This window comes from Patagioenas fasciata, chromosome 24 (assembly GCF_037038585.1).
Source record: "Patagioenas fasciata isolate bPatFas1 chromosome 24, bPatFas1.hap1, whole genome shotgun sequence".
Classification (NCBI taxonomy): domain Eukaryota; kingdom Metazoa; phylum Chordata; class Aves; order Columbiformes; family Columbidae; genus Patagioenas; species Patagioenas fasciata.
In genome coordinates this window covers 5,137,795-5,164,053 of record NC_092543.1, presented here as the reverse complement: position 1 = coordinate 5,164,053, position 26,259 = coordinate 5,137,795, and the positions used below count along the sequence as shown (strand labels likewise).

At 44.1% G+C, this 26,259-nt stretch overlaps 2 protein-coding genes and 1 pseudogene across 16 annotated transcripts in view; 1 reads left to right on the top strand and 2 right to left on the bottom strand.

Moving 5' to 3' along the window:
- APLP2 (amyloid beta precursor like protein 2) overlaps positions 1–9,102 on the bottom strand; it is a 42,910-nt gene extending 33,808 nt beyond the window's left edge. For all 5 annotated transcript variants that reach the window (XM_065855795.2, XM_065855796.2, XM_065855797.2 and 2 more), the window contains exon 1: positions 8,945–9,102. In XM_065855795.2, coding sequence (XP_065711867.1) covers positions 8,945–9,019 — 75 coding nt within the window. In that variant the 5' untranslated portion in view covers positions 9,020–9,102. The remainder of the gene's footprint in view (positions 1–8,944) is intronic.
- A 2,205-nt stretch (positions 9,103–11,307) lies between these two features.
- LOC136111386 (uncharacterized) lies at positions 11,308–23,041 on the bottom strand (annotated as a pseudogene).
- Positions 22,148–26,259, top strand: part of PRDM10 (PR/SET domain 10) — a 34,151-nt gene continuing 30,039 nt past the window's right edge. For 3 of the 11 annotated variants that reach the window (XM_071798898.1, XM_071798899.1, XM_071798892.1), the window contains exon 1: positions 22,254–22,339. The gene's annotated coding sequence lies outside the window, so the exon portion shown is untranslated. The other 8 variants (XM_071798894.1, XM_071798893.1, XM_065855580.2 and 5 more) reach the window with 8 other exon arrangements.

The window sequence follows — 26,259 nt, the reverse complement described above, 5'->3', positions numbered from 1 at the left end:
TCTCATCACGCTAATTCCCATGTGAAGCGAGTTGCAAAAGCTTGCTCAATATAATTAAGTGCAACAAATCCATCCAAATCTAGGAATTCGAGCCTCAACTTCAAAATGCCTTTTGTCTCCATTGCGGATTTTACATTTTAGCAAATTTGAAAGACTTCCTGCCATCGTAACAGCCCCGCTCCATTAGGAATCCAGCTCTTCTCAGCCCTCCTTGGGGCTGCATTGCTGAGCAAAGGACCTGGCGGACAGAGATAAGGCAAAAGGACTTCGAGACCATCAGGTGGTTGATGTTTATTAGTCTCTTAACCTGAGAAATTAAGACATTCTGAAGCAAGATGCAAACATTTTAAATGACACACTGTGCACAGAACACCGTACTACAGATTCAAACATATATAACAGATTCCAGCTCTTGTGATTAGTGTAAATTCTTATTCACAAGCTCAAATACATCTTGTGTCTGCACACAATGAATAGACCAATAAAAACAAAAGCATAAACACGCAGACAGAAGGTGAAGGACCTGAGCAAACCCCAAGCTGTGATTCCAACCACCAAGGCAGCTGCAGACAGCACGGGGATCCAGCAGTGCAGAACATGCCATTGCATCAAGCCTGCGCTCCGGCAGCCCATTCATCTCCCGCCTTTGTTACTGCGAAATTGCTTCCGAGAAAGCGGCTGTTGCCCTAAACAGAATACCCACATAGTGACTAGCTTTGTTGCAGACCAAGTATTGATGCAATTTGAACAAGACAGCATTTATCTGGAGCAACAGAGGCAGAAACACTTTTTTCCTTGTTTTTAAAGCCTCCAGGGAGCCTCTTCTGCTGTGAAACGATGCTGTGTCCCCAGCGCAAGCTTCACACATCCGCGGGGATACCCGAACTTCATTCCGTGACCTCCATCGAGAATTTACGTGGCCTCTTCTGGGGTCTGGCTCTTGCCCAGGTAGGTCCACACCACCGTGGACGTTCACGTCCAAAGGCTGAGCTCTAACGCACCAATATGCGTCACAAATAAGTCACAATCGCAAAAGCTCAGCGCTTCTTTTGACCGGCTACCAAGTAAAAAACCTTTTCCACTGCTTGACATTTCCAGTGCTGGGGCTACCAGGCTCTACTGGAAGACTCTGGAAACAAAGCAGTCATTTGAAACACTGCAACTCTGACTGCTTAGAGGCACTTCATCTATTCCAATCGAATCTTACTCCAACAGTCCAAACGGGAGCCGTGAGCATCCTGCTCCATTCAACAGTAGGAACCGGTTTCCACAATAACACGCACGCTCAACAGAGATTTCTCCCGAGGAGCAGCAACATTTAAGTACATGCACAAGCACTGCCATACCCTCCTCTAGTGAACTAATCTTTGGCCAGGACCGTTACAGAGGCTAACGTGCTTAGCTTGCATCCCAACACTGTTTTATTCTTTAGGGTTGCTAAACGCGTATGTGATTTTCCTGCGTAAAACGAAGCAGACATCCAATTCAATTTCTTCAGCAAGAGCTTTGATAAATTATGCAGAGAAAGACTCGCGTTCTAATGCCGATATACTCACTGGGAACTCAAACCACAGGTTTGAATCAACATTTTGCATTTAATCTTTTGAGAGGAATACTTAGCAGATTAAAGCAAATCTGCCCCTCTCTATTTCAGGCCACAATTATTGTAAGTCTACCAGACTAAGAAGTCAACCAGTGTTTGGTATTAGTGAATTATACTAATTCATGCAGATTCCTCTAGGGTCATTTTTGGCAAGTTATTAGTCTCAATATGACTGGAAAAACAAATGAAACACTGATAAAAATCCCTACCACTACACTTAGAGCTGGCAACGTGTCATGGCAAGTTCAAAACCATACAGGGAATTTGGTGATTAAAAGCTTTATGCTGGAGGTTACCGTACATCTAAGCAGAGACCGGCTTCTGTTGTGAATATGCAATCCAAATCCGTTTGAAATCTAACACGAGTGCATAATGTTTATTGTAACAGATGGTATCGGCAGGATTTTTTCTTTGTTGCTGTCGCCTCACACTACGCAATGACACCATAACTAGTGGGATTCATCAACCCGAAATCCAAACCAAAAGGGACAAAGCTTTTGGCAGGGAGCTGGAGCTAAAAATAACCTAAGAGCCTTTAAAGAAAAGCCCAAAGATTAAAAATGCAAATGTTTGGCTTTTGATTTAAGCATCTCAGTACTGCAGTTAGCGCAGGGCAACTCCTGGAAAACACCAAGTAGTTTCCCAAACCTCTGTTTCATCTTCGCAACAACCCCATCAGAAGAGGATTTCTGAGGTCTCATCAATGACTATTTTAGTGCTTTGAGGTGGTAGATTAAAGCACCCAAGCACAGCACCTGTGTGAGAAAACGCAAGTCCTTGTTACAGCAGTGTTATCACACTCTCTGCCACAAGAACTGAAAAACCCTGAATGCTGACCAACACCTTGAAACATGTCAGATGTTTGAATACATAACCAAAGTCGCAAATGCTTGTTGGAAGAAAAGACCTAAATGAGGAAGGGAACTTTCAAGGTTAAACACTACTTTTCTTTAAACATGAAGATATGGGTAAGGAGATGATAATTAGCTACTCTTAAAAGGAAACTTCACTAAGTATCAACTCCTGCTACAGGGAGGAGGAACCACTGCCCAGCCATCCCTGCGTGTTTGCCTCTCTCTGTCCTTGACCTAAATCAAAACACACTTTTGACTCTCGTAATTTCGTTAGAGAGAAGCTTACTGTCTGAAATTACCTAAATGCATCCCTGTCACCGAGCCAAAGCCTGGGATCCGAGTGCTGAAGCAGTTACCATCCACGCTGCACCTTCGCGTGATGCCACGGGTCAGCCACACTGTCAACGCGAGGTGAACCGTAACGCAGCCCGCGACTCGGTGCCTTACTCGCAGCTACAGCACACCAAGCTTACCCAGACTACCAGCAAAGAGGAGTCACTTCCCACCTTCTGTGGCTCTTGGCTTTGCTTTTTTTCAGGCTGCATCTAAATTACGCTGGCAATTTTTAAGCCCTTCATATTTGGTGACCTGAAGAACTTGAACTCAAAGTCATCATTTCATAATGATTTTCAGTTAGCCTCAAAACACAGAAAAGCCATCCAAGCCAAACGATTATCGATTTTGTCTCCTCTGTAAACTTCTCTGAAGCTCATGCACTGCACAGAATAACAACTTCAGGCCCCGCGACGTGAACCGAAGGGCCTGTCTGCCCACAGCAACCTGCTGTACTGACCTAGGCAGGAAATCCCAGTGGTTGAAGTAACTGGTGAAACTTTCCAGGGTTCAAAAGAGGAATCCCCCAAAAAGGCACCCGCAAAGATCACACTAAACTCTGCAGCCAGACACTGCTCAGCAGGCTTGAGAGCTAAGAATTCCCCCAAACCATTGCTAATATGTACATATTCAGAACCAAATTTGGCTGCAACAGAACATACAAGACTTTCTGGATCATGCCTCATCCATACTCCCTTAAGAAATGCAGAGAACCAACACATGATTTGACTTTCCAAAATGAAATAAAACATCGAATAACACAGAAAGCAGCAACATTTGACTGCGCACACTAGTTCAGAGTCACAAGCACACTGCTAAAGATATAAACCAAAATGAGCCTGCAATGTATAACTTTGTACAATTACGTGATCATTGCTGACAGCACAAAATATGACAATTTTGTAACTAAATACACACATGGGTCTATCTCTCAAAACCAGTGAACACGTCCTTTTCTGTACCAGCTATAAACAAAACACCCGCTGTAATACTTCAGAATGAAGCCCTGTAAGCAGCTTAGCCGCATGCGTTTCTGATCAGGTGGACACCTGATTACGTCAAGCCATGGTTTTTGCTGCTGGAAAGATGAGTTTAACACCATTTGCAGAACATCAGTATTTTGATCATCCCTCTCAAGTTAAACTTCAACTTTTACAAACATACGTAAAGATGAAATTTTGCGTTTTAACCATCAGCCCAATCAGACGGTTGAGCAAGAATGAGGATTTATTGACCATTTCAAAGCCACACTGGAAGGTTAATTTGACTTCTGCCTTTTTTTGTATGTGGATTTTCCATGTTCTCGCATGTAGTAGTATAGCTTAGAGAAGGCGCAATCAGAAATACGTTGAACTACAACTGAGAAGGCGGATGGGGGTGAATATTCCCACAGGAATTCCAAAATTAGAAGAAGCAAAAATCTAACATTAAGAAATCACTGTAAAACTACCCAGTCAAACTACTTCTCTTTGTGCACCGTCTCTTAGGAGCAAAGGCTCATTTCTTTATTCTCCATATAGCACCCAACTAGCCCTCTTTAAATAAGAGCAGTAATATCCTAAAGGTGCCTTTTAGCCTAGAACTAGGGGAAAAAAATAAGCATGCCATTTTGGTCAAACGATGATAAAGAGAAACCTTGCAATGTACTCCACTCACATCTTCATTCTTAGTGCTTTATAAGCCACACTAGTAAGCATACAATAAATATTTGCAACAGATATTTATACAGAAGAGTTACAATGTTGTCAATCGATTTCCTCTCCCTCTCCCCACAAACCTGAGACTCATTGGCACCTACAGAAAGATGAAAATTAGAATATTGGAATGCAAATTACAAAACTGATACAGTCAAAGCGCCTTAAGGACTCCATTTAAGACAAAACCTGCGATAGGATGTGTTATTTGCCTGTGATAAACTCGCTGCTAGCAGGGAATGCAAAGCATGCCCATTAGAGAAAAAAGGGGCAATCTTGCAAGTTCAAGTACCCTTTGGAATTAGAAGCCTTCCAGAAGGTTTCTAGGCCATCACAAGTATTTGAAGCATTCCAATTAAGAGCGAGCACCACCTTAAATTAACGTGTTTCAGAGGTGCTGACCGCATGCACTAAAAATCAATGACACTGAGTTTTACTGCACCTAAGTAGCAGGAGTGCAAGCAGCTGAAGGATTACGTCAACCCGGAAAACCTAAGCAGTTAATGAGAAGAGTCTGAAATGCCAAAGTGTAGAAAAGACCCCGGTAAACCCTTTGTTATTCTAACAAGAAAGAGATAATAGGGGATTGTGTATTTCTCTGAAGATCAAGGTTATGGTTTAAGCACATTTGTAGAGGCAGATGCTGCAGTCAAAATAACTTCTGTATACAAGATCAAGTCCATGTATCTCCAAAAGACAGAGGAAAAAAATATCACAGGCAGAATTTTTCTAAGTAACATCTAGAAAGGTGCATAACTGGTCTCTAGAACACAGTGCACTAATCCTTCCTTGCACTCTAACATTATGAAGGAGGAGCACTATATACTCATAAAGCTCACATCCAGCTAAAGCCACCTACAGAACAGGTTTTGAATCACTCTCAGGCGATGCAATGAACATATTAACAAAAAAATCCTATCATTCCTAGTAGAGATATTAATGTCTAAATAACATTTAAGAGAGGCGATAAATACTTCACATATGCAACAAGGAGAGCTGAAGACGTTCTCCAAAGAGCAGAGCTTATCTTCACACGGCATTCTACAAAGCAGCAGGAATTCCAGAGCCTCCCTGCAATATCAGATGTCCATCTGATTTGCTGTATTTCCCTATACGTGCCTCTGCTTCACAGCAGCTTTTGTTGAGGCTTCCAAGAAGTATTGCACATAATGGCTTTCCTACAAAAGCGTATTTCCCAACACTCATTGGGAAGTGAAATTTCAAGAACTGAAAATAAGCTGAAGGCCAGAGGCTCAGGACTGGAATTTTACTGAGCTGTTTCTACCCAGGGTTTAAACACAGAAGTGGAAATTTCCCCTAGGTGGAGTTCTTTTGTTCAATGCAGCAGGCAATTAGAAGTCCCTGAGGTCTGCAGAAATGGCACAAGACTGATATTTTTGTCAGTAAGAATTTAAGCACACAATACAAAAATCATGCCATGAAATGCATGTTTCTGCTGTCAAACACACTGCTGGGTTTTTTTCCTCATCCCAAATCCTGGTCACTTGAAACAGGCAGGTAAGAGGCACAAGCATTCCAGATCGCTTTGGAAAAAGCCCACTCAAGCCAAACGTGATTAAAAAAAGCACTATCGAGTCTGCATGGCCTCAGATTTGATTATACAAAAAGGTCAAGTGATAAAAAAGAAACTTTGCATCTTTAAAGGCCTTGAGGGCACAGCAGAGGTACTTTATCATTGGAACACAGATCAAATTAGAACAGATTTATTTTCTTTTTCCAGTTGGCATCAGTGCCCTATTTGAAGTTCTCAGGGACTTCACAACCAGAACATGGCAGCCACTGAATTCAGACACAACCCTAGGACACGTATTACTATGGAAAGAAAACAACATTAATCGCTGGGTATCACTGATTTCTCTAAGCTCTTCTATTCAAATTCATTTGGAAGAGAGACTGTGAAAGGTTATCTGCCACCAACACGATGATCTGAAAGGGAGACTGACTGTCACCAGCACAAGCCATTGGGAAAGCCTATTCAAAGGTTTACATACCGATAATTTAAGGAGAAAAAAAAATCCACCACTCCCCTTCCTCTGTGCAGGCAAGAAAAACAAATTGTAGTCGATAAGAAGATTATCGGGTGTTCTAGGGACAGGGACTGGTAGCTAAGATAATCAAGCAAAAGAAAATCCACCTAATGGAACCGTGCCAATCCTACTAAACTAATAATTGCAGACATCACTACGCATTTTCCTTAACTCCAGTACACTTTCAAACATCATTTTTATTATTAAAAAAAAACCAACACAACCCTCTTGCATCTTTTTCCATTGCAATACTTGATATCGTTCAGTAACTATCACAGCATAAAAAAAACAAGTAACCATTTCACCTCCAAGCTCTGCATGAAGATACTATCCTGGCAGTAATAAAGACTCATGAGCTGCAGTCCCCCCCAGAGAAGACAATGGGGGAGGATGCAGCAAAAAATCAGAATTCAAATGTCACAGTTGACACTTGATGTTAGCAAGAAGGGCTGAACAGACCGGAGACGCACTGAGGACAGCCCGCTGCACTGATATAACCCCACACTAGCACCGATCACCATCCTCCGCAAAAGGAGGGGGCAGGAACAGCTTCACTTTAATCCTTTTCCAAGAGGTCGACACCCTCATTCTCAGGAGGTGCCGAGGGGTGACACTGCTGCTGTCCCCTCTCTGCCAAACCCTGCGATCTGCTCCATCTGATAGACACAAGGCTTCGGAATAAAATTACAGATAGATTTATTTTCCAACTTGGCGTTTTGTAACACGCGTCCATAAGCGGCGGCAGCTTCCAGAAGGGACATGCATAGCAGCCGAATTTGTCTCGGATGTGACAGAGGAAGTGACCTACAGCTGGAGGAGTTTCCAAACAGGTGGAAGAGATTAATTAGATTTTACCCAGCCACCCAGGACCGTCCCCTACCACCAAGGCAATGACGAGGAACCTGATCTGGGCTTTAGCTCCACACCCTCGGAGCAGCCTTACCAGTCTTAAGTTCTCTTTCCTGCAAGATAACCTCCCCAGAAGTTTTTCCAAAGCCAATTATCGCCACGTTCCATCGATTTATAGAAATTTAACAGAAAGGCTGGTATGAAGTAGGCAGAATGCTATTCCTCAAGAGCAGCCGCGTACACAAGTCATCAACTAAACCAATTTCACAAGACGTATTTAAAAATATTAAAGAACCATGCTTATTGCCAGTTAGTAGTTACTGAAGGCTTCAGATTTTTGCATCACACTGAGGTCGATGTTCTGCTTAACTAAGCTTAGTAAATTTTACTATAAACTGTCAAATCGAGCTATTCACAAATAGCCACAAGTCTGCTATTCACCAGTAACCCAGAACCTGAACAAGACGGACGCAGCCGCTTTGCATTTCCAAACAACGTCCAGGCGTAGATCACTCAACTCTATTCCTGTGCCATGTTTAAAGCTCAGGGTGCACTTTGCTCTTTGTTTTGCTGTTTCACTCTGGTGTAAAGTTTTTAAGCAGCCCAGGTTTTTTCCCTATTCGTCTTGTCATTGAGATCGCTAAATTACACAGAATTTCAATTTTTAGGGGATAAAATCAGAATTTCCCCCCTCTAGTTACTTTCATATATAGAGATAAAACTGTAATATCTATTCATATAGATATATAGATGTGTATACATATGAATTGCGCCATCCAATCCATTTCTGTGTTAAATGCACACCCTTTACACTTGGCAGAAGCATCCCCTTGCAAAGATAATCCTTCAAACCTCCACATTTATTGGGGATCTAGCAAGCAAATGGGTTCGTTTAAGCGAGGCTTATTTTTCCCTGCGAAATCGCCCTCTGATATCTTCTAAGCTTCTAGACCAATCTGAAGCTCACGGCTCTTGCTACCGTGCCAAGAATGCAGAGGTCACTTCTCCAAACACAAATTAACAAAAACAATAAATAAAAAGAAACAGGGATCCTAGCGAAACGAAGCTGCTAAATCATGCGATTTTGGGCCAGATAAGAAACCTGTTTGGGAGTGTTTTCCTGAAAACCAGAAGAAAACACGATCCCACCACCCCTTACCCCTAGAAGGTCTCGCAGAAGCTGCTCAACCTCTGGGCTGCAATAGGAGACACCTTGAACACGCCATTTACCGCCCTCCTCCACAACCGCAACCCAGCTGCAGGTCGCCCCCGGGCGATAACGCAGCACCCCCCGGGCAGGGAGGGGAAAAAACACCCCGGGAAAACGGCGAGAGAGCCCCAACCTCGGCCCCGTTTCTCCCCGCGGCCGCTCCTTCCAACCTGCAGACAATACCCGGCCCCCCCACCGCCCCCGCGGGTACTCCCGGGGGAGCCGGGGCCGCACCCGCCGCCGCCTGAGGAGAACCGGGCAGCCACACGCAGCCCCCAACGGCCGCCCGCGTGCTCCCACCGGCCGCCCGCTCACCCTCCCAACAGCCGCTACCCTCCCCAACCCCTGCGCACCTCGATATAACCGGCGAGGGTGACCGCGGGGCCGGCGAGCCCCAGGAGGAGCAGGAACGCGGAGCCGGAGCCCATCGCAGCCGCCGCTCTCCGCCGCCGCCCAAAGCGCGACTGCGGCCTCGGCGGCGCGCCGGGAGCCGCCTCACCCAAGCCCCGCCCCACCGCCCCTACGCCAATCGCGGAGAAGGCGGAGGAGTGACGCCCCGCTATCCCCGGCTAGCGGCCAATCGCCGCGCCGCCGCGGCTCGCCGGCCCCGCCCCCGGGCGAGGAAGGACGTCTGGGCAACAAGCCACGCCCCCTTTTTACTACCAGCCAATAGCAGGCTCAGGGCGCGTTGCCCCGCCCACGGGGGCGGCTCATGGGAGAAATGGCGGCCAGAGCTGGGGCCATGAGGGGAAACACCCCCCGGGGGTTTCACCCCTTTTTTATTTTTAGGCTGCTATGGAAATTAACCACCCACGTCCAGTTCGTGACATCCAAGAGCCTAAAGGGCTATGGGGTGGTGTAGCCAGCATCTATGGTGGTCTATGGACCCAGAGACCTTCAGTCTCATTGCTTCAGGGGGTTTGCTTGGGTCAGAACAGGAAAATGTGGCAATTTCCTCATAAAAAAAAAAAAGAAAAAAACCGGGAAATTTCCCAACCAACAAATAAAACTGTCTTAACATTAATCCCACATTTCTTAACAGCCTTAAGCCACGGTGCTATCGGCAGGCTCTGAGAGCTTCTTGCTTTCCAATAAAAACCAACACACTTGTGCTTTTTAGTACTGTTTTCTCTTCAAATGCAGCTCTAGCATAATAACCGTGAGTTGCTCCATCCCGTCACCAATGCTGAGAGCAGGCCTTGCTGGGCGCTACCTTGAAGAGACGACGTAATCTCTGTAAACACAGCAAAGCTCTCCCTAAACTGTAATTAAACAACGCGATTTATCGCTGTGATCCATCATCTTCGTCACCACTTTCTCCAGTGGGGTGGCAAATGGCCGTGCCTCCCGTTTACTTGGAACATCGCTACTTATAAAACCAACTTAAACGATATCAAGCCCTTCAGGAACTGCAGAGCTACCAAGCACAGCTAGAAAACATTCATAAATTAGTCCCTTTTTATTATTTTCTTTGGCTTTTACAATGAGAACGTACATCAATCAGTTCAGGGATGACAAGTTCCCATCTTCAACATGTAACCACTAAAGCTCCCACTGGTTCAGTGGCCAGAATATTTTTAGACATAACACCTTTAAAAACATTATATAAATCAATATATTCTAGATTTGTGCTTGGTTTTTTAAGCAACATCAATCAGTGAACATATTAGAATGACATCGGAAAAATATTACGTATATATTCACTTCCATTTTTGTATGAAAATACATAAAATGCTTAACGTGGAGTGAAAAAAAAATGTCGCATAGTTATAAAACACTTCCATTCTCAACTTTCAAATTCTTTAGTGTCTCTTACAAGCCCTATTTTCTGAAATAGTTGAAGGGAATATTGCTGAAATGTTGCAGATGGGGGTAAATCTGTCCGATAGATCAATAAGCTGCCCAGTTTTAATTAAAGCAGCTGACTGGTCCACTAGTCACTTATTACAGTCTCTTTTTTATGGTATTTGAAAACACTTAAATCTCTTTTACTGCAGTCCTCTGGCATATATAATTTTCTTTCCAACTTGGCCAAATTCAGTTGGAAAATGGAGTTAACAAACCCTTTTTCGAAAACTGATACATTTAAATGTAAATATTTTATTGTGCAATATGAATACCTGGGTAAATAACAGGATATTCTGAGTTAAGCTTTTCCCTTTTCTTAAAAAAGGGAAGTATTTTTCTTTCTCCCTGGGCCAAAATGTACAAGCTCTTTATACATCTTTAAATAGAGGCTTTCAATTGACATTGAATTTATATAGTATCTAGAATACTATATAAATTAATGCACTTTTAATACTTAATATTTACATTGTGCTTGGCAAGTATAAATGTTCACAGCCCCTCCGAGCTAATGCATTTGTAGGATGGTGAAAAAGCTGAAAAACACACCCAAAGAAGATTGTTACTTGGGGGTATATGAAGACCTGAATTTTGGGGCACAGCAGAAACTGAAGGAATTGGCTGCAGGTTACCAAATACCCACTGAAATCAAGACACAAATGTCCACGTGCAGAGGGTGTGCAACGTTTGGGGGCACTCGGAGTCTGAATTTCCACAGCCATGTGGTGCCAGTGTCAGAGCAACCAAAATAAACCCCATCTTCTGCCTCCACGTATCCAGATACACTAATTTTTGGTAGGATGGTGGCTGTTAACACAATAAAAAGCAACATACCCCTAACATAGGCATGATGTACCAAACAGATACTCGATTCACTTTGGAATACCTTTACTGAGACAGCTTTGGTTACAAGCATCATCCTTATTTTTCCAAAAAGTCCATCAGCAACGAGAGGAATGAAGGAAACCATGGAAGAAACTGGGCTTAAGGTACAAGGTGTGCGCAGAGGGTGAAAACATTCCATAGAATAAGTGTAACAGGAAGGGTGGAGAGACCTTCTGAGCAACAGGAGTTTAAAAGAGGAAGGTGATTCTTATGGGAATACTGTGGAGTTTAGAAAAGCAAAAGGATGGAGAATAAATACGAGTGGATGCATTGCAAGTGGAGTCGTACCTTAAAAATGGGAATAAAAGGAGTAATTGCAGGAACGAGGAAAACCAGCAAAGGAACCTGTGAAAAGAAAGGGACACAGTCAATAGTGGTTGACAACAAACCTTCCTGATTCTGCTCAAAGACTTATTTAAATGGGCTTGGCAGGGAAGCAGAAAAGCCCATCCTTTATCGTATCGATGAATCCCTAACTTCTGATGGTAATTTTCTGCGATTTTATCAGCAGTTTGTGCTGTGTTCATCTCAACAGCGTGTAACAGGAACCGGTTATACTATTAATTCCCCTTCTTTTAGGTTTAGAAATATTACTGCTTTGCTGAAGCACGTTAGCACAGAAAAGGTGGTAACGGACTGGAAAATGAAAAATATACTACATTAATCGAGGGTGCTGAAGGTGAGCACAACAAGAACGTGGCTGCTTGAGGAAGCTGCTGCTCCTTCAGTGCTCTGAAAATGAATCGTAGCATCGGGAAAACACGCTAAGTCTGTGATCTCCTCTCATTTTCGAGATGGAGGGCAAAATCAATGATCACAGTGAATTTAACTGGACAATTTGTTTGTCTGAAGAGCAGTATTACCCAAGACAAACGCAGCATCTGAAAGACACAAGCAATCCTTTTCAGAATAGATTTGCACATCTGAAGGATTCACTATCCAGGAAAGGAAATTACCTCTAATACATAATTCAATAGAGTAACGATGAGCCCACGCTCAGATTTAGGATCCCAAATGCAAGAACAGAAGGGAGTGTAACCACCTTTTTAGCTAACGATCAGTTTGCAGAATATAGAGTCTGGGTATTTACGCTGCTCATTTCTTCTCTCCAGATGGATCCAAGGCTTTGGGCACTGGCAGGATCTCGATGGTGAAAAACGCCTGGTGCTTTTTCAAAAAGCTGTAGCAAACACTAACCACAGCCTCTGAAGGTGGCAGGATCAGTTGTTCCCCTATCAACCCAAGCAAATAATTCCAACTTCAGTGAGCTGAGCAGCACAGTTTGTGGTAGAGAAGCCATGCAAGAGCTAAAAGATAAAAAACAACCCACAATTAAAAAGAATCCACCAACAACCGAGCGTATTTTCCACAGATATTGGCTCATTATGATGCTGAGATTTCTTCTGTTGTCCTTGGGCAACGTTTCTTTCCTCTCCCCGCATCTGCTTGCCAGTCTCATTTCAGCGGTGTGAAAGGTCGTTCATTTTATAGAGGTCTCCCATGAAAGATGAAAATTCAAATATGTTCTAATTAGCTGCGGTTCCACATAAGTCAGTATTATTGCAGCTTTTATATTACCTCTGAATTTGTCCCACAAATGTGCGTGTCAAATATTACAGTAGAATGATACATGGTATCACACATAATGGAAGGATTAAGCGTTGATGCAGGGGAGTTGCTCCAAAGGAACAATTTTCACTTCTTTCCACTCATAATTTATTTTTGTCCCACGCTGTAAAAGAAACCTGAAATTGAAAATAAAAATGGCTTGTGCTACTGGCAAGCAAAAGAAGAGATCTGATTCACGATTGAATTCTTCATTCAGTATTCACTGGCAGATTAAAAGCCAAATCATCTTAAACAAACGGCACGGCAATGAGCAACATCGAATCTAAAAACCTCAGGACTTGTCCTGCTGAATAAACGTAGAATCATTTCCAGCAGCTTTGAAGATAAGTGCAATTCAATAACAAAAAGAAGTACCCCTCCCTCTGTAATCAGGGGTGATTCAGAGCCTGTTACATCAGGTATCGTGGAATAACCTGCGCTGACAAGCTCATTTGTGGCAGTCACCGGAGCCACCTTTGATTTCGCGCCCCTCCATCGCTCATTTGCACAGTTACTCAGTTTGCAAGCAAGGGTGTGTTAGGAAGCAACTTATGGATAATACGGAATTGTAAAATATGTCTAAGAGACATGTCATGCCTGATACTGCAAAGCTTCATTACTGGGAACTGTTGTTTTCCATCAGCTGTGCAATACTTCCAAGTCCTTATTTTTCTGATGCACTTAAAAGCAAATTAACCCCACCAAAAATCCCCTCCTTACTCATTGTGATTTCAGCATGGCCAGCTGCAGGTTGCATCATTCCATTTAAACAATCATTAAGGCACAATTTCCTGTTGCAATCATCATTAGAAGGCTCGTGGCTCCCAACCACCCCATCGTCTTTCTTATGCCAGCATAGGAATATTTACTTTAGTTTCCTGAAGTGCACAGCCTGGAGACACAGGTATCACCAGACCACACTTTGGGAAGGAGCTGAGGGGTCTTGTGCTGATTAACAGCCAGGTCTTCACCACAAAAAGGGGGAAAAAAAGGCATAAAAATAAAAAAAATCAGTGGGATTTGGAATTGCCATGCACAGGAATTCATATTTGCTCTACAGCTTTTAATTTCAACGCCCCAAATACAGCTTGCTCCCTAGCGCTATTTATTTGTAAACTCATTTAACCTTGGGCACAGTTCTTTGGAGCTTTGGAGTTTTACACCTGATTTTTGACTATAATTTTCTCCCACTCATGGGGAGAGAGCTGCCATCCATGTTTGCTAAAGGTTGAAGGTCCTTTTCCCCCACAATACTGAAAAGGCCAGTTTACAGGAGAGCTTCTCAGCAATACCAGCGTATTCTGCATTTTATGAAGCAAATTACAAAGCTCCTTCCAAGTCCAGGTTTTCCAGCCTCACCTCAAGTCATTAGGTCGACTCCCTGAGGTCTCTCCCGAGATGCAGCTCATTGGCCAAGTTATGTAAAAGGCGTCTTAAGTCAAGCACTCTACTGAGGTTTGAGTTTTCCCTTTAAAATGCAAATGGCCGGTAGTTAATTCCCTTTCAGGATTTAGGAGCTGAATTTAAAATGGGAAATGATGATACAAAAATATACTTCAGAAAGCACTGCAGTATGAGCAATGAAACATTCACCACATGAATAGAGATTCTTCTGGTCAGCCGGCTATCTTCATTTATCTGCATTTTAACAGTTTCCCTCAAAACTGCTGTTGGCCACAGTTTTCCTCAATGTTACCCAGTGTAGTCTCAGTGAACTACAATGAGGGCAAAATTTGACCTTTTCTATTTTTTTTAAATGTCATATATCAGCACACTTAAATATATCAATATTCTATCAGGTATTACAGATATCTCCCTCTTCTCTGCTATAAAGCCTATTGAGACCTTTTCCACATAGCTGAAAATACAGCTGGATACCAGACCTGTTCGCCAGCTCCTTTGGTGAGTGGAAAGGCTAAAAAGCTACCCAAAGAAGCGTTTACTTAGAAAATACATTCAAGTTGATATTTACTTACCAATTTCAAACAGAATGTCTTCCTTTTCTAAAGGAACTTCAGAATGAATGTCTTTCTTTTTCATAATTACTGGTTTACTTCTAGGGAGTGGGGGGAAATAACCACATGTAATTATGTCCTTAATTTATGCTTAGACACACAGAATTATCCCTACAACCTTACAGGGACCTGGGGGATGTGAAAAGCTTTAACCTGCATTTCAAATTCCAAGCACTCCACTCCTTGTGTGATCAGAGCTCAAGTATCTCAGCTGGGCTCCTTCTATTTGTTCTGTCTCCTGGAAAATATACCTTTACATAACCCTTCCAAAGGCTTCGTTTCTCTGCACACAGACACCGGAGCAAACGCATACACCAGTTTTAATACACCTTATCCTGGTAAAGGATGGAACCGTGTCATCGTGATACAAACCCCACAGCTCACATGTCTAAACTGCAAAGCTTCCAGCCTACACTTGGAAGGGCTGAATGCTGTGATCTAGCTGAAAAACTGGAAATTATTTATATTTGGAGATAAGTTTTTTCCTCTGTCTATACAAGAAGAGATAGAATGCACCAAATATCCAAACTTTTCCTTTTTGCCCTTCTTTTGTTTCTGTGTTTTTCTGCAAATCGCATACTGTCCAAGTTCACTCTTTTTTTTGTTCCAGACTGACTTTAATCAAAGCCCAGATCTAAAAGTCCCCAAACAACCAACAAAGAATGCATTTCAGTACGTTAAATTTGAGAAGTCACAATAAGGGCTGTGGTATAATACTGTGATATCACTCACAAAGGACTGTTACTCCATTGTGAAGGAAAACAGCATCTGGCACAGGGCAGGAAATAATTTCCCAAAAAAAAGCATTTGAGAAGTGTAGCAATGAAAAATAAGTTTACGGCTACATAAATTGTTCTCTTTATTAAAGGTTTTTGTATTGTGAAAATATTTCTTTGAAGTAAGGGAAGGAAAAATGCCACACACGTTAAGTCTTTTTTCCGCCTTCGACTCAAACGTCTGCCAGTAGTTTACAACAATTGCGTGATTCACTATTGAGTATTTAATCCTGAAAGATGCCTGTGCTCTGTAGACGGCTCCTTTATTCACAGGATGTCAGGGGTTGGAAGGGACCTGGAAAGCTCATCCAGTGCAATCCCCCCATGGAGCAGGAACACCCAGCTGAGGTTCCACAGGAAGGGGTCCAGGCGGGTTTGAATGTCTGCAGAGAAGGAGACTCCACAACCTCCCTGGGCAGCCTGGGCCAGGCTCTGACACCCTCACCCCCAACAAGTTTCTTCTCAAATTTAAGTGGAACCTCCTGTGTTCCAGTTTGCACCCATTGCCCCTTGTCCTGTCACTGGGTGTCACCGAGAAGAGCCTGGCTCCATCCTCCTGACACTCACCCTTTATATATCTGTAAACATGAATGAGGTCACCCCTCAGTCTCCTCTTCTCCAGCTCCAGAGCCCCAGCTCCCTCAGCCTTTCCTCACACGGGAGATGCTCCACTCCCTTCAGCATCTTGGTGGCTGCGCTGGACTCTCTGCAGCAGTTCCCTGTCCTTCTGGAGCTGAGGGGCCACAACTGGACACAATATTCCAGGTGTGGTCTCCCCAGGGCAGAGCAGAGGGGCAGGAGAACCTCTCTGACCTACTGACCACCCCCTTCTAACCCACCCCAGGTCCCATTGGCTTCCTGGCCACAAGGGCCCAGTGCTGGCTCATGGTCACCCTGCTGTCCCCAGGACCCCCAGGTCCCTTTCTCCTATGCTGCTCTCTAATAATTCTTTTTTATTTTGTATTTTTAATGCTATCAACCAACACATCAGCTGTTAAAGAATACCTGGTGAAAAACTATGAACAGACATAAATCCCCAGCAGGTGTTATAGAAATACTGAATTATCTTTTGGTCTTAATTACACTTTTTATGTGCTTTTTCTGTGTTGCACTTGCTTTATATTGAATGAAATGCTATTTTGTAAAAATATTTTTTCTGTCCTTGTTACTGCTGTGATCTTTTATTATTCAGGTATGTTCACCAAGTGGCCAATTCCAGAGCATTTTGAAAATCAGGGGTCAAATTTGGGGATAAAACTTTCAGTCCAGCCCTTACCTGAGCTCCCGCAGTAGCTTTAAATACAGCATTCCCAAGCAATTGGGTTTTATAGCACTGGGAAACATCAACTCTACTCCGAGAGCAAAACTCTTGAAACAAATTTCCAGAATAGTCCCTGCAAAATTCCAGCAGAGCAAACCTGACAGGAGACGCACAAGCACTCTCAGCTGGAACTGCAGCGAGTATTCACGCTCAGGCAAGCAAATCCCGCATTTTTCCACTGCACGCAGGGTTACAAGAGTTCAAAGCAACAGTTGAACAATTGCAGAATAACAGGGAAATTTTAAGTCCTGTGTTGGAAAGAACACTCTCACCTTACTCTGGCAATCCACCTGTGTTTTGAGTCACACTGGCCAGGTGCCCAGGCACACCTGGAATATGTAACATTCATGCACCTGAATAACATCACAGGAGCCCTGACAATGAGCAATATTTCCTGCAAGAAAAGAAAACCAATGCAACTGAGTGAAAATAATTGGGTTATGTTGCATTCACTGAAGGATTTTGGGGAAGCAGAGCGAGGTGTTGTTTCTTCTGTCTTCACCCCTCCTCCGGTGTCATTAGTCTGACACACAGTGGAAGATCCACCAGAATTCTCTGCTCCATACAGCAATTTTTCACGTTTTCTGCCCAGCAGCAGGAGTTTTTCATTTGTAGCCACCTGCACCAGGGCAGAGGCTGCAGCTTCAACCCTGCCAGCTGTCTCCAATGATACCCTTCTCTTTTTGTCCCCTGGAGAGATAAGGCAGCATTGAATTCACTGACAAATCCTGGCACTTGCTATACATTCATTTTATTTGATACCTATGACACTTGTTTTCGAAGGCATTCAGGTATCAGCCTCAAGCGTGGGTGGAATAGACTTACTTTTCAGGCTTAGTTTAGTTTTAAAACATCTCCTCCTTTAAACACATCAGTCACTAAAGCAAAGATTCCTCTTTAACTGAAACAACGATCCTCTTGAACACAACTTCCAACTGCCGAGAACTGCTCTGCAAGAACACTTTGAATGTACTCTGAGGTTACATTAAAATTAACACAGCCCCACACTACTGCAGGTCAGGCACTCAAAGAGGACATGAGGTGTTAATAATAATGCAACACCACTAATGGTATAAACATGTATTTTCTTTTCTTTTCTTCTACTCAAGAACAAAAACCCTAGAACCCTAGGAAAAAGTTTCAGCAATATTTTTATCTTAATATCTTAACCTAACTTCATAATTGTTATGCTAGAAGATTAACACAAAACTTGAAAATGCAGCAAGGAGAGACTCAAATGCCAAGAGAAAAGCTATGTATACAACCTCCTTTAATATTGGAAATTGATTTTTATCTAAATCTATTGGATTTTAATCACTATAATAAGAGCACAAACACAATATTCAGGACCAACTCTAAAAGAAAACCCCAAAACTTTACCTAAAACCAAAAAGGGACAGAGCTTGAGCTGTGGCACCTAAGGAGCCACAAAAAGCTTTAGGAAGGACCTGAGGCCACTAATAAACCCTCCTGATCCTGAGCAGCTTCACCTGGAGCCCCCACCCATGGGCGCAGCAGCTCTATTTAAGCCGAGCTCAGGGACCTCACTCTTTATTTAAAAGAACCCAGAGAAGCCTTAGGGTCTGGCTTAAGGATGATTATACCTGGATGTGGTTTTTAAATCGTGCTTCCTAGCTTTATCTTGAGTATATCTCATTGTTCTGGCCTTAGTAAGTGTTTATTGGATTTTTGTCTAGTTTTCCTTGTACTTACCAGCCTGTGTTGTGATTTGTAGGTTTAATTCTTGCCGGGAGCTTAAACCTGTCTCATCCTCTTGAATTTGCCTGATGATCTAGATTCTTAAGTCATCCTTAATGTCTTCTCTAGACCAACTTTCTTCAACTGTTGTTGGTGAGTGTTTTTACAGCCTTGGAAATCCCAATTTTTGGGTAAGAGCTAAAAACATTTTAGGAAAAGCTTTTCACCCTTAAAGGGCAAATAATGGTCTCTAAAGCTCTTTTTGAAAATGTATTGCATAATATAGAAGCTGCCTTTTAAAAGCTGTGTTGCTCTACTCTACCAGAGTGAAACAGATGGGGAATGGGGAGTACCTTATACAGGAAAATATAAAGGAAATAAGGTTTGTTTAAGCAAAGAAAATAAACTTTAGGAGAGGTTATGACTGTTGCCTATAAATATATCAGAAGAATAAACACTAGGGAAATAAAAGTCCCCTATTTAAACTGCATAAGAATGTTGGCATCAGAACAGATAAGTCAGAAAAGGCCCTAAAAAAACCCAGATTTGTGTTCAGTGACATTTTTAGTCTCTTGTTCAAGGCTACAAGAACAGAACTCTCCGCATTGATGTACCTATAAGATGTTTCTTATTAAATAGTGGGGATAAACGGCATTTGGGTAGCAGGTAAAAGGGCAGTCAGTAGTGCGTACATGCGATTAAATGTCTTCTCTAATGGTCTGTGTCATTTAGCTTGAAGTAACACCACTTTTAAAATTTTAAGATAATTAGATAGATGCTATTAAAACACAGTAACATGCAAAGTTCTTTTAGCTACGCCTTTCCTTGCAGTACAAGGGTATTAATTCAGCTTGTTTAAAAAAACCCCAAACTTTCTGGTGCGGAAATGGCCCTGAGAACCAATAGAGGTTAGCTTTGTATGTGTTTTACATGATGATATTTAACTAAATACACTGTGGCTTGCTTAAAATCAGTAAAGTCATATCACTACTTCTACCTTGTTCTGTGTTCTCTATGCAGCAGGCAAAGTAATTACGTTTTGGCTGTTATAATTTCGCAGGTTTGAACAGAGATGTGGAGAGAGCTGAAGTTTTTCCATCTTCAGGCATCACCTGCTTCTATAAATCCAATGAGTTTACAGAGCTGGAGTATTTCTCTTTGTGTTCTGTTCTATGTGCTTCTCAAAAGGAGATAATGTCATGAAGAAAAAAATCAAATAACCCCAAGAAAATTGGAAACCAAGAGGTACAGACAGGGAAAAAGAAATAGAAAAGCTTTCTAGGAAGGAAGGGAAGAGATAAAACAGGCAAGAAGGGATATGGGCTGTGCTGAAATAGTAAAATACAAACAAGGTGATGCAGAAATGGATATAGAGGCCTGGGAGATGGCGGGGGGAAGCAAGATTTAATGAAGGGTTGCAGTGCTGTTCCAGACATATGGAGAAATGATTTTATGTAGCGTATTTGAATTATGAAGATTAGAAATAAATTAACCTAATGTGAAGGCTTTTTTTTCTCTGACAGCAGGAGGCTGTTGGAAAAACAAAGCCTGTGCCGGAGCATCAGAAACAAGACATGAAATGTGGGGAATACAATAGGCATTACATCAGAGCCCAGATACTGCAGGGGGATGAATCAGAGCAGCACCATTTTTCTGCAGCTGGTGGTTTGTTGCATCCACCACACACTTGAACTGGATTGGTGTTTCCAAATAAGAGAGGAAAAAAACCCCATCAACCTGTGGAGTAACTTTTGGAACATGTCCCATGTATGAGGACAGCACAGCCCTGAGGTCCTGCGCTGGTTTGTGCCCAATTACCTGAAAACATGGCACAACAGCCTGTTTGTGTCACAGCCAGGACACCTTCAAACCGGTAGGGAGAGTCAATAAAGCAGTTTTGTTTGGTCTTGCATATTTTCTTGTGCTATTTGTTAATCACAATGTTTCAGCATGGGATAATGAAATTGAAACTGTTTCTATAGGTTAGAGGAATAAATTGGCTCCATAACTTTCTCATTCAAATCTAGAGAGTCAAGCAATATTGTGGAGCAAAACAATCTGTGTAACTAATTCTGCTCACTTTGGTTTCCAAATTCTTTCTTGTCTAACAACTTCAGCTTATTAAGCACAAGTTACAAATCAAGATGCAAGTTTTCTAACTTGATTGCTCATGGAAGGGATGGGTCAGTATGATGGGATGATTTAAATATACACCTGCACCTCTTAATTTAAAAGATTAGATCAGGCTTTTAAAAGACAGGCCTAGTGGAGAAGTGCACTTAATTGCATTGAGATCTGACTCTCTTGCTTTTCTCCCAGGGCAGAGTGTGAGCAGAAGGGGTTTTTGTAAGAATGGTGATTTCTCTTTAACCAAAATTTACCCTTTCTCCATTGCTGGGTTCTGGGTCAGTTTTATTATGTATGTGCACAAGTGCATCTCATGAAGCCATTTGGAATAAACTCTAAAGGTACAAAACACAGTCTTACTTAAGAAATATTACACTGAATAGCTTTCTGAGCATATGCTAATCACAAATAAGGAATAAGAAAAGCAGTATTTTTCCATGCCACTGTAACACAAACACCTCTTTAAGAAGAACATCAAGAACTGTACAGCAATAACCCCACTGGAATGATCAATTAGTTACATTTCTGAATAACAGTAATTATTATCCTCCTCTGAACTGACATTTAGGACTTGGACACAAATACCACACACACACACCAAAAAAAGTGCCAGCCTGAGTCACTTGAAGCAGAAGGAGCCCTTTTGGGGCATTTCCTCAGGGGTTGACCCTTGATAAATATTAATAGCCCCTTCATTTGTTAAACTATATCAGTAAAATTACAGTGAAATGTGCTGGGCTCCTATTTTTGATGCATTTTTAAATAATTATACTGGGGGAGGGAGGACAGAGGGGGCTCTGGAGCATCTCGGCTGAGTGCCCAGGAGGCATCTAGGGCAGATAGACCTGGTCCCTCCCCTGCCGTGTAAAAGGGGGGATACGGCCGCCCCCCAAACCCCGATCAATCACTGCACGTCACTCGGAGACCGCCCCTCCGCTCCTCCCCGCCGGCAGGGGGCGCCCCGCCCCGCCCTCCCCTCCGCCCTCCCAGCAGGGGGCGCCGCTCGCGTCTCCCTCCCGTTCCTCCACCAGTAGGGGGGCGGAGCGCCGCGATAAGAGGCGCACTCTGATTGGTGGCAAGGCTCCCTGAGGAGCAAAGCGGGGATGAGAGCGGCGCTCTGATTGGTCGCGGGCACCCAAGGCGGGGAGTAAAGACCCGGGCAGGGGTTCCCCCCCCCTCCCCTCCCCGTGGATCAGGGCTTCCCCCTTGCTCCCAGACCCCCTGACCTGGCTGCTTCCGAGTCTTTTCTCGAGGACTTTTGTGCCCCATCTTCGTAGGCGGAGGCGTTTCAGCCAATCAGCGTGCGGCGCCGCGGCCTGTTGCTAGGCAGAATATGGTAATGAGGACTGGGCGGCCGCCCCCCCTCCCGCTCTGCAGCTACCATTGTGAGGTGAGGACAGGTGGGGGGGTTTGGGGCCGCAGCGGGGCCGGCGGCGGCGGCCGGGACGCGGCACCCGCATGGGACCCCCTCAGGTAACGCGATGGGACGGTCCGGGAGGGAAGCCCGATACAGGGACACCGCGGGGACCCGCCGGGGGTTTTTGGACTTGTTGTTTTAGTCGCACCCAAGATGGCGCCCAGAGCTGGCGGCTCCTTAGAGCTGGGGACGGGATAAACCGTTCGCTCCCGCGAGTGGGGGGCGGGGGAAGCAGGGCGCAGTCCCCCCCCGCGGGAGAGGTACAATCCGCTTCCCCCCGCTTCCCGCCCCAGCTGGGATCCCCTACCCGCCCCGGACAGAGGGAGAAGGGGCTGCCCCCACCCTTGTTTCCCCCCCTCTCTGGATGGTACAGTCCGGACCCCGGCACCTCAGTGGCGGGGGGGTGCCGGAGCCATTTTGTTCCCCCCCCCATTACTCTGGGCCGCTCGCTCCCCTCGCCCCGTGCTTAGACCAGCTCCCCTACTCTCGGCTGCTGGGCCGTCCCTTCTCCTCCGCCCGTCCTGCGCGGCCTCTCGCCGCCAAACCCTGTGTTTCTCCCCAGCTCGCCCCAGGGCCGGAGTGGTTGGGGCTGACTGACCGTTGGGCGCGCAATCGGGGGGAACAAATGGCGCCTCGCGCTGCCTCGAGGCCCTGGGGGGGGCTGCGGTGGTTTCTCACAACGGGGAGCGGTAGCGGGGAGGGTGAGGAGGCACCTGCGCCTCCTGATTGGCCGCCTGCCTCGCGCCCCTGCCTCTCATTGGCCTAGTTAGGGGAGGGGGGCGTCGCACCCCCTCCCCGGATTGGCTGCTGTTGATGGCGGCGGTGGGCACGAAGGTATATAAGCGGGAGAAGGTAGAATGGGGCTTTTAGTTGGGCCTGAGAGGGGTTGTGGTGGCTTGTGCAGCGGAGAGCTGTGTTATGTGCCAATGTCGGCTCCAGTAGGGAAAAGCTCCAAGCCTGGGTGTTCCTGGGGCATGTTGAGGTGGCAGGGAGGGCCTTGTGTGGATGGGTTCATCTGAGGGCAGAGCAGGACCAGGGCGATGGGTTCAGGCCTTTTGCAGGCCTGTTCTGTGTGAGGGGTTACCATCCATCGAGGGCCTGAAGGAAGAAGTAGGTCTGCTAGTGTTGGTCTTAGTACCAGTGGTGGTGGTTGCCTGTGCCAAAAATACCTGTTGTAGTGGTCTGAGATATGGTTATAGCATGTGGCTGTTTGATCTTGTGGGCTCGTTGCTACCCAGGTTTTGGTATTGTCATGTCACCTTTGCTGTACCACTGTTGAATTAAAAATTGCTTAATGGGAGCTTGTTAAATCAGTGTAATGGAAGCAGGAGGCCCTGGTGTTTTCTCTTTCAGAACTATTAATCCTAAACTATTAACCCCATTGATAGGGTTAGTTTCCATGTACGAGACATTTCAAGCTGTGCACAGTCACCTCTTACCTCTCAACTGCTCATTGCAGATTCTCAGAAGGGGTTTTGTAGGGGTCTGTAGACCAGAGTTAAAAACCTGGTTTACACTGCTGAGCTAACAAACAGTCAGTATTTGCAATGTGCTTTTTTTTGCATCGGTGAACCAGCCTGTTTAGCGTATCACTCGTGTATTTGTGGTTCTTACAGGCTTTTAAAGAATGAATGAGCACAAAGCTGGTTGTCTGTAAGATGCAAGTCAATGTTTCTCTTTCAGAGTTTCAGTGGGAATAGCGACTGTTCTGAACTTTAGTGTTTCTTCTGTTATTTTATCAATGATTGAATTTTATTTTCTTTCTATTGGTTAACTTCCAAGATGAGATGCTAATGAATCATCAACTGATTTTATAAGAGGGTTCTTGGCATCTTTTGTGGAAGCAAAGTAATTGTCAGTCTCCAGCCTAGTAATACTTTAATTTCTAGGGAAAAAAATAAAAAGAGGGTATATTTCTTGAGTCCGTCCTTAAATGGAGAACTTATGTCCCAGATTGTGATGCTTTTTGGCACTTTGCTGTGTGCTTCTCCTGTGTGTTAGGTATTACCTTGGTTCTAGGATGAGATATTGATGTAATTATTATCTGATGGAATAATTGTTTGTTTCTAGAGAGAAGTGGGTACATGGTGTTGCTTGCTCTCTGGCACCCTCGCTACTGACCTGCATGGGAAATCCTGAGTGAGCGCTATGAAGTAATTTGCTCTGCACTCAGCAGCTACTCAGAGTGCATTTCTGGCCACCTGCAGCTGCTGCCAGCTGTGTAAACTGAATTTTAATTGGCTTATAAGTGTAGCTAATTACAGAGGTTGTGTTAGTGTTGTGAATTTTGTTTTGACTTAAACATGAGGTCGGGTCAATTTGTCACTTTTATTTCAGGCTGGTGAAACACACAGAAATGGAACTTGTGTTGAAGCCCTTAACTGGTGTTATATGTTAAATCCCCACCTGTTTTAATGTACAGATAGTTTGTTTTCCATGGCCTGTAGTATTGCAGGGAAGCAGCTATTCTACAAGAGAGAAGTTGGAGTCCTTTTATGTGCAGAAACAATGTCTTTTGAATTTTAAGAGCTTGGAGCAGAGGGTTGATTTAATGCAAAGGGCTGGGAGAGGGAAGGAAGAAGCTGCACCATCATCCTGCAGGAAGGGGAATAACTGTTTCTGCTAATTGGTAGTAACTTTTGGAAGAGTGACCTGAGTAGGAGAATGGATAAGAGACAAAAAACTGGCGAGAGGAAGCTGGAGAGGAACCGAGAGATGTGTTGGTAGGGTTTTGTTTTCTTTTGGTAAAACCTGAGAGTGCTTGGGCTCTGTCCCTTTAGCAACAGGACGGTGGCACACATTGAGCACGGTAGCAGAGGGCTGGCCTTGATGATCTAAGAAATCTCTTCCAGCTTATTGTTGCTTTGATAGATGTGCCATAAGGATATAGATATATTGATTAATTATGCACAATTTGAGTAAAGAGCAATTTTGTTTGGCTGAGCTCTTCTGTTACATGACTAAATAAATTGAAGCCATTTTTCCTTTTGTGGAAATAAATTATCCTTGCTGGCCCAGCCCTAGGTATGATCTCCATTTCTAATTTGCCACTAAAAGAGAAATATTGTGGTTATAGATTACCTGATTGTTAGTGTTCAGCCAAAATGCACCGGAGCCAGAGTTCCTTGAAACAATCTGTGCTGTTGGTGGATGGGAGCGCAGAGGAGGAGCCGGCAGTGGTGACTCAGTCCTCAACGAGGTTAGAAACCTTCTTGCTGCAATGAAAGCGCCGCCTTGCCAAGGGATCTCAGGAAATGCGCCGGCTCTGCCTTCTAGGCGAGCTGGGGTAATTAACTTAAGTGTGGGACAGAGCTTTTTGCAGACACGTGTGATGTTCCGTTTGAGCGTCATCAATCATGTTCATATTAAAAGCTGGAGGAAGACCCATAGTCGTAAAAACCCCCTTTTGTAACAATTCTTGCTGTCCTTGCATATGGTTGGTGGTGGAAGAGAGTGGTCAGTGAGCTCAGTACTTAAAGGATTAAGCTAATAGCTCCGGTTATTATTGCTGCAGGGAACCCCGATCTGTATGCAAGCCCGTTTTACACTGGGGAGTAAATCACATTAGCTGGTTTATGCACCATTATTGTAAAATGGATTCTCATTTGAGATCCTGCAGTGGCTTTATGGCTCCCTGAGCAGGGAGCTGGACTCTTCCCCTTGCCCAGCTTTAATATTCCCCCATTCTTGTTGCCTCAGAAGGGACAAAAAGGAATATTTGGCAGGCCCTGGCTTGGATTCTTTCTCAGCAAAATGTCCTTAATTAGACTTGGAGAGGCTGTTGCAGGTGAAGTCCCCAGAGATTTTGTCTGTGTATATTCTTGTGTAGTCCCAGCATTGAAAGAAATTGTCATTCCTTAGCAGCAGGTATGCCAAGAAAATCTGATTATTGTTGATCTTATTTTTTTGGTGGTGCTTCTCTCTGAATTTCAGAGATGAGTTTTCTTTTGAAGCACCGTGTGGGTTCACTATATTC